This window comes from Seriola dumerili, unplaced genomic scaffold (assembly GCF_002260705.1).
Source record: "Seriola dumerili isolate Sdu_G_001 unplaced genomic scaffold, Sdu_1.0 BDQW01000056.1, whole genome shotgun sequence".
Taxonomy (NCBI): Eukaryota; Metazoa; Chordata; class Actinopteri; order Carangiformes; family Carangidae; genus Seriola; species Seriola dumerili.
The window spans coordinates 2,932,645-2,941,457 of NW_019174311.1; the positions used below are offsets into that span (position 1 = coordinate 2,932,645).

At 38.8% G+C, this 8,813-nt stretch overlaps 1 protein-coding gene across 1 annotated transcript; it reads right to left on the reverse strand.

Moving 5' to 3' along the window:
• Nucleotides 1–245: 245 nt before the first annotated feature.
• Nucleotides 246–8,103, reverse strand: LOC111219041 (5-aminolevulinate synthase, erythroid-specific, mitochondrial-like). The gene is made up of 10 exons (XM_022741610.1): nucleotides 7,978–8,103; nucleotides 6,427–6,778; nucleotides 6,159–6,254; nucleotides 5,786–6,008; nucleotides 5,032–5,216; nucleotides 4,613–4,792; nucleotides 3,570–3,734; nucleotides 2,034–2,302; nucleotides 1,038–1,200; nucleotides 246–751 (listed from the first exon to the last, which is right to left on the reverse strand). The coding sequence occupies exons 2-10, from the start codon at nucleotides 6,755–6,757 to the stop codon at nucleotides 588–590; spliced, it is 1,776 nt and encodes a 591-aa protein (XP_022597331.1). The 5' UTR covers nucleotides 6,758–6,778; nucleotides 7,978–8,103; the 3' UTR covers nucleotides 246–587.
• Nucleotides 8,104–8,813: the final 710 nt, after the last annotated feature.

Sequence of the window (8,813 nt, forward strand, 5' to 3'; positions counted from 1 at the left end):
AATATCTTTAAAATCACAGCACAGCATATATTATATATATTGATTATAAGAGGAGTAAGTGAATTGTAGAGTTTTTCAACACCACAATTTTATTGAATGTTTTATTATCCCTTATTTTATGAACCAGTTAACTTTGCTAGTTCACACATTTTATGACTGAAACATTAGTAACTTAATTATTGTGGAGATGGAAACAAAACATGATGGTCATGATGATTATATGGTATAGAGGAAATCACGCAAAATGAAAGAAAGCATGGTTTAATTGGAACTATCACACCTAGATAAGAGATTTAAGAAAGTGCCCGATGTGCAGGTTTTATGCTTTTAAAATGGTGGAGGCACAATTTTCTTTAATAATATTTAACCACAAATTTTGAATACATAAATACAGGAAAACATGAATAAATACTGGAATTAAGTCCATGCCACTGACATTAAAGAATATTTAAACACAAATACAAAGTTAGTACATTAGTACTCTTAGTGCACCTGAAGTATAATTTAAAATAATGTCAAAAATAGTATTAAATTTAAACATATACTGTATGTGTAGCTTGTGGTGAGAAACTTGATTTACTTTGGTATTATGCAGACACAGTAATGTATTGCGGTTCCATGTTGCCGAAGTAGGATTTCTCCCACTCACTCATGAGGTCAAAATGCAGCTTGCGATCACAGAAGGTGCAGGAGGCCGTGGCCGGGCTGTTGAGCAGGAGCCCCGCCTCCTGCCACACCTCCACCAGTGCATCTGTGAGTGAAACAAACATTCATAAGAATGAGCAAATAAATCCAAATATGTATTTTTCCATCTTAAAAGTTTCAGCTCTGGTCATTTTAGCTGAGAGATTATGTTGCGTGACGTGATATTATGATATTGTTATTTTTACTGCATTGCAGTTTTGGTGCTTACAATGCAAAGAGACTCACTGACAACAAACATAAATCACTTGTACCTGCCATTGTCCCCACTTAGCTTGATTGGACGTTTACTACAACAACTCTGACCTAACAGCAGTAAGGCTCCCAACACTTACCCACAAAATACTCCATCATGGCGGGATTGTGATGAGGAGACGGAGCCAGGCGCAACAGCTCCTCACCTCGCGGCACTGTGGGGTAGTTAATGGCCTGGACGTAGATGTTGTATCTCTCCAGCAGGGTGTCACACACCTTGGTGTTCAGCTCAGCGTTGCCCACCTAGAAAATGGACCAGTGAAAAGTGACATTAACCATTTAGTGTACGCTTTTACTCAGCACATTCAGATTATACATGTAGCTATCAAAGTCAGTACTGTGGTTTACACTAATTTACAAACTTTTAAGTGTTAAGTTGTAACTGATTAAGTGATGCATTTGAAACTTACAAATTGACTAATTAAATTAGCATCTAAATTAGGCATTAAGAAAAGAAAAAAACCTCTCATCTGTTTATAAATTATTTATTAGTAACTGAATTTCAAAATGGAACCAAAAAATAAATGGTATTACAAAAATATTTCAGACTGAATTAACATAATGACATATAACTGTTTTCTAAAATGTATGAATGGGATTATAATTAAACACTGAAAAAGTCTAGAATTACTGTGGTGGCACACTCCAGACTCCATGTGTTCTGTGCTGTACTAGTTGAGTTACAGAGGAGTGCACATCAGACCCTTTTCATTGCAGAAACTACTATGAATTGTCACAGTAGGAAGAGAGCAGGAGTTACTAACAGCATTAATGATGGCTCTTTTCTTTTCAAGTGTCCCAGTGAGCCATCACAGTGAGCCAGCAGGAACAACACCAGGACCCTGAAACTGAAGCAGCTAAATGAAATTCAACCATCATTAATTTTATTTTTTCCACCCCTGCTTTCCCTAGTGTGAGATTAATTAAAGATGTCTGCTTAATCTTGAAAGAAAATGAATAGCTTGCTGAAGGTGATACTGCTTTGACCTTAGAGACACTTCACTATCATCAGCTGAGGAGTTGTTAGAGAGAGGTAATGTAGTAGTGGAGGCAGCAGCAGTGCTACATCGTCATACCCGTATGGGGATGATGTGGCTGGGGCAGTTGACCACAGGTAGGCCATTATCCATGAGCAGCTGCCTCATGTGTTTTACGTTCCTCTGGTGGGCTCTGCGGAGCCCCTGCCCCTCGGGGCTCTTCAGCACCCGGACAGACTCCAAGGCTCCAGCCAGAGCCATTGGTGGCAGGGCAGTTGTGAAGATGAAGCCAGCTGCAAAGGAGCGCACTGTGTCCACTAGGGCAGCGCTGCTGGCAATGTAGCCTCCCACACAGCCAAAGGCTTTTCCTGGAACAGCAACAGATGACAGAGGGTATATGAGGTGAGGAAATAATCAGCGAAGGGAAGTGCAAATGTAACATACTTTACTTCATAGTACTTTTTTAAAACCTTTTTATTTACTCTTACCTTTCAGAGAAGATACATTTTACTCCATGCATTTATTTGGCAGATAAAGTCAAGTTGTAGATTCATATTTTATATAAGTATGATTTTTTTTTTAATGATAATACAGTTAAATAACTAATACAATATGCATAATGAGCACTTTTACCTTCAATACATACATACTGTAGATTTAATAATGGTATTAGTTTCATTTTGAATGCAGCAGTTTTTCATTGTTGTATTGCTGTTTTTACTAAAGTCTGATGGATACTGTCTAATTTGTAGGGATATAATTGTGTGTTTAATTTCAATTTAGTTTAAAACCTGATTGAATAAATGTACTTCATGCAGTCTGTATGTAGTACGGTGCTGTTGTTGAGGTAGTTGACCTGAGATGAATTTGATACCACATCATTTTTAAGTATTTAAATGACTTGTGTTTTATATAAACTGCTGGCAGTGAGATTAAACTCTGTTTTATTTTGATGTCCCAAGTGCTATACTGTTATATGATACATTGATAAATGATGAATTGATTATTTTTCTGTATCACATCATAAAATCGCCATAACATATCAAACAAACGTTGTGTGTTGATAATACACCACTATTAATTTGTTATTTCAGATTGTTGAAGTACTTTATTTATTGCCAAGTGAACACTTGTAACCATGCCTTGTAAAGTTGTTGTATGAGTTTACAATTGATGTGTGGTTGACGGGGATTAACTTTGCAGTCAGTAGATACAGATACAGATAGCATGGCCTCCCTGATGATCGTTTTATCAGTACGACCAGAGAGGGAGTAAAGCTGGCACCCAGCTGATAAAACCTCTGCGTCCTTTGATGAGAGTTCACTCCTCTCCTGCCCTCTGTCTAACCAACATGAGAATGTCATCATGCTTGTTGAGAGCTATTGCTTCTGTGTTGGCAGTATGACCTTGTCAGTTAGTGCAAGAGAGGCTGTGAATGAGAGTTTAGCCAAGACACAAGGGATAATTAATCTATGACAGTTTGAAGCCGTTTGCCTTGCCCCTCTTGGTGTCATAGTGAAAGGATATGTTGGTGGATGACTGATGTAAGAGTTATCATTGTAGGAGTGCCCTTTAATCTCTTTGAAAAATAATAAAATAATTTAAATGCAAGGATTTTCTTTAAAAGATACTCACCTAAGGTCCCAGACACAATGTCAATCTTGTGCATAACATTGTCTCTCTCTCCCACTCCAGCTCCATGGGCTCCATACAGGCCCACAGCGTGTACTTCATCAACAAACGTCAGAGCTCCATAACGGTGAGCCACATCGCACAGCTCTTCTAGAGGACATATGGCACCTGAAAGCCCCAGAGAATTAGGTGGTATAATTAGAACTGTGCATCACAGGTGAACAGCCGGACATTCATGCTGTAAATTTCACCATGTTGTAATATATAGAACACATACAGTCTGTACTGTAGCAGAAAATGTATATGGAGAGCCGTTCTCATGACTGAAGATATTAAAATCTCACTACAGCTACAAATCATAGAATATTTCTTTAAAAATGACTTCTTTTGGGGTGAAATTGTCCTGGATACAGTTGCAGCCATCCATTCGGTCTACTTCAGTTTGTGCTTTATGGAGCCGTCACTGGTGTAATATCAGACAGAGAGAAAGAGCTGAGGGGGAATACTATTTCCTCCCTTGGGAGACAGTGATGAATGACAAATATTGCAGACTGAGTAATTGTATAGAAGTAATGCCAGCTTTATTTTTATTAGCTATGAATTATGAACTTTGCTGAAAATGACTGTTTGACCAAATTTACATGATAAATATATGGATTCATTAGAGATATAATTAGCAAATTTCAAGTGGTATTTCTAGTCATTAATGACACAGTATGAAAAAGGGTTTTAGTCAATTGCATCAACAGAGCACAAATGAAATTCTTGATATTGCCATGGATTGTGTGCCAATTCTCACATGCACAGCGTGCAGCCTCCCATATACAGCAAACTAAAGTGATATTGCATGCAATGTTACAGTATATAGTACAAATTAACATCAACATTTATATCTTGTGTGTCAGCTTGAATGATCATATAGCTCAGTCTTCATACACATAAAACTGCATACAAAAAAACATTTATATAGGTTTATCAGCTAAAAATGATCTATCAATGTAAACAACCTCTACTATCACTGCAACTTAACATTTCACTGTACTCACCATCCATCGAATGCACCGTCTCAAATGCCACTATTTTGGGTGTTTTGGGGTCTGAGCGTTGCAGCAGTTCCTCCAGGTGGCGGCTATCATTATGGCGGAAGATGAAGCGCTTCACTCCACTGTTCCTGATGCCCTGAATCATTGATGCGTGGTTCCCTGCATCTGAGTAGATCTCGCACCCTGTACAACAGATCACACACACCATCAAACCAATGGCGATGACTTCCCACTGAACAGTATAAAGATGTTCTTGCCCTTTTCTACGATTTATGAATCATGAATATGTCTAGAATATGGGTTCCAGAATACAGAATATCTCGAAAAGTGATTCAAAAACAGAGACAGTGACATTCGTGCTGGACCTTTTCCTGGATGGCATCACCTGAGTCTATTCATATGGCCCATGGCACAGTATTTACCTGGCAGCATTTTAGCTAAAGTGAAGAGGGTGGAGTCATTTGCCACGAAGCAGGAGGAGAAGACCAGAGCTGCGTCTTTCTTGTGTAGATGGGCGAGCTCTTTCTCCAGAGACACGTGGAAGTTACTGGTGCCAGAGATGTTCCTGGTCCCACCTGCACCTGCACCGTGTCTGTCCAGGGCATCTCTGAGAAACAAACAACTAAATGATCAAACATAATCCATGTCATGAGAGGTGTCCTTGGTACTACAACTGGAACCCACTAATTACTAAATAAATAAAAATGTTTTATATTCAGAAAGAAAGATTGACGATAGACTGAACCTCACATGTACATCTGCCACTGAAAAACAATAACTAAGTTACAAAGTTCGGTTCTTGAGGCTGGAATTGGACTTGACTGCGGTAAAACTTTACTAACTTAACATTTGCCTCCTTGAGATAACAGCCCAAACATTCAAGTCCCTCTAGGGAAGAATGAAAAATAAATAAGACAGTGAAAAGCAGGAACTTGAACACGATACACCTTGACAAATGAAATATTTGGTCTATGCATTTCAAGGACTTCATCTCTGCTATGTATAAAAATAGCTTTGAAAGGAAAATGTCAGACTTCTAAATGACTTGCAGTTTCCCTACATAATTTGCCCACATCACACTTGACTTTGACTTCGACAAGAACTGGGATTTAAGTTGAACTCATCTTGACTGACTTGAGACTTTCTTCAAAGGGCTTTTATTCTGTCTCATTTTACCTGATCGCACTGAGGACCCGTGGGTGCCGACTCATTCCCAGATAGTCGTTGCTGCACCAGACGGACACCTGGGAGCCCTCCCGCCCAGAGACGGAGTAATCCTCTGCAAAAGGGAAGACCTCAGCATTCCTGTTCACCGTCTTGAAGACTCTGTATGTGTGGTCCTTCTTTTTGTCAGCGATCTTCTCAATGAAGAAGCGGTCGTAGTCATAGCTGGGGCCAGCTGCGGGAGGGATGGGTTTCACTTTAAATTAATTACTGCATTCAATGAACGGCTATCTGATTGGGCAAATAAAAAACATGTTTTTACAAAACGTCACATTATTAAATGAGTAGTAGTAGCTCTCGGCCCTTTTTAAATGGTCAATCATACCCATGTTGTCTTTAAGGAGGTGGGTGACAGTGTTGGTCTGAACTGATGGTTGGAGGACTGAATCTTTTAAACCCTTTAACAGAGAAGTCATCAAACCTGTGAAAGAGGAGTGCAGGTCTGTCAGTGAAGGATTGTTGCAATTTTGTCCTGGATTTTTGTTTTCTGTTTGAAATTTGGCAATTTTCGCTTCTCTTAAAGTTCAAATTCAGTTTCTCTGGTGTTGTGTATATTAATTGCAGCATCACTACAGCTTTTCTATTCTGCCTACCTTCTTTGACGTCCTCCTGTACTTCAAGGCTGGCTTGGACCATCCCAATCTGAGAGGTGACAAAAGGGCAAACCTTCGATACAGACACAGCCACCTGAGTGGCCGTTTGAGAAGACATTATCCTTTGGTCCACCGTTGGAAGTCGGTGACTCTTCATCTTGGTAGGCGATATGGTCAGCGCGGCATTCAGAGAGGCCGGGCTACTCACGGTGATCTGGCGAGCAATGATGGGGCATTTATCAGCCAGAGTCAGCCAGGCCGCTCCTGTCCGTCTTAAAGCTGGTTTAGGAACTGACTTCAGAAAGGGGCAGTGATGCAGGAAGGCAGCCATGGTACTGCAGCTGTTCTTACTCTAAATTAAGACAGGAGACAGGAAATCCATTTTATCCTACAAACATGCAAAGGCTGACTCAGCATCTGTAATATATTTGTGAAGAGTATAAATATTTCATTGCATTCAGGATGTGTAAAAGAGTATTATGTATTTACTTTTTCCTTAAATTGCCCCCCACCCCCCACCCCCCACAGAAAAAGTCAAATCTCATCTCTAACATGGTCATGTGACCAAAATATAAAATGAGAAAGACACGGATATGACTGAACTTGGCACTGAGTTTCATAAAAGTAAAATCCCATATAGTTGACATGGTTAAAAATATTCAAAGGGGCTTTAAATGCATGTAGTGGTTCATCTTAGCTCCAGAGAGCAGCAGGTGCCTCCTCCAGGGTGCGGCAGGTTGCTGCTGCTTATCTTCATTCTGCAGGCGCTCAAGTGCAGCCCTGACAGACGTCATCATCTAAGGCTGATTACTGCAGTAACTATCAAATAATCCTGTATAAAACACAGCAGGGATGCATCTAATTCTTTTCAGTATTAACTATTATTTCCCTGCTGTTAAAAGTTTTTCAGACTCCAAAGAAAAGTGAATATTATGAATAAAATAAAATAAATAATCCAAAAAATGACACCTAAATAATACTTAATCCAGACTTTAATTTGTCACTGAGCTCCTATATGTGCAGTTTAGTTTACAAACAGAGGCCAGCTGTATCATTACCCTCGCAATGCCCTGCGGTGAGCAGATAAGCTAATTCTTAGGACCTGTGGATTTTTCCTGTGGTTAAATGTTATCTTTACATTGGTCTGTCAAACACAAGTAGGTCAACACTTTAATTTTATCTTAATTTTGTTTTTGTTGTTGGTGAAAACATTTAACTATTGATCACTCACAAAAAAGCCACATATCCAAAAGTTAGCTATAGACTGCTACATAGAAGTATATGAAGTATCTACACCATATTTCTCTGCTCAATGACTGTCAAAAGTCATTTAGGGATACACTGTGTGTGTATGACATGTTTTCCACTACATGAAGGAATAAATAAATAAAATAAAACAGTAACACTGCTAATAATACATGAATGTAAATGCATCTTTACAGCTATAATCATTAATACAATCAAAATAAAGGAAATAACTGTGATAATAATAAGAATAATGATAATAATGAATCGATAATGATCAGAAGTGAAGACTGTCAGGAAGCTCACCTGTTGACCTGCACTGAGGACGAACTTCAAAACAGCAAATAAACAGTGTCAGAAAGTGTCACCAGTTAGTGGTCAGATGTTGAAGAGCATTATGCAATCAGCTCCACTCCCACCCACCAGAGATGTCATATGGGTCTCAGCTTTAGGGGCCACCCAGGGTGAATCTATGGGAGGTGCAAAGATGTTGATAGGGTTCCAATACAGTTGTGTCACTCTCTGTCATTTCTCATGACTTTATGGTGGACATTTACTTTGATGTCTGAGTTGTTAAACCAATAATGCTGCATTTTCAAACAACAAACTCTATATCTATATATCTATAGCAAACTGCATCACACAATAATGTAGTTGTAAGCAGATATAAGTGTTTGATGTATTTGTCAACAACCATAGCTCCTCCTGTGGCACAGCTGTAAACAGTTATCAGTGATGGACAATATAACACAACTGCGATCATATAAGATGTGTAACCTATTACAATGCCTCCATGTCTTACATGATTATCTATTCACTCTGCATGACTGAGCAAACTCCATCTAAACATTAAAGGGCATGAGTTGAGGCAAAAAATTCTATAAGAAATCTAGTAAGTGGACCTTCAGCTAAGATTATTATTTTTGGTTGAACTACTGTTTCTAAGATCAAGAACAAAACTTTAAGTTCAACATCTATTCATGAGTGTGAACATGTACTGTAAATATACTTAGTAGTTATACCTGTGGAAATGTATGGAATATTTTAGTACAGCATTAACATTTGCATTGTGCTACAACCATTGTTTTACGGATGAGAATGAGAGTTCGAAATGAAGCAAAACTGCATTAATTAAAGGAAAT

Excerpts from the sequence above, each read along its gene's own strand:
- LOC111219041 (XM_022741610.1), bottom strand. The coding sequence starts at position 6,757 with ATGGCTGCCTTCCTGCATCACTGCCCCTTTCTGAAGTCAGTTCCTAAA. Across the intron at positions 6,255-6,426 it reads ACAGGAGGACGTCAAAGAAG|GTTTGATGACTTCTCTGTTA; the intron begins GTAGGCAGAATA and ends CCTCTTTCACAG. Across the intron at positions 6,009-6,158 it reads CCTCCTTAAAGACAACATGG|CTGGCCCCAGCTATGACTAC; the intron begins GTATGATTGACC and ends TCCCTCCCGCAG.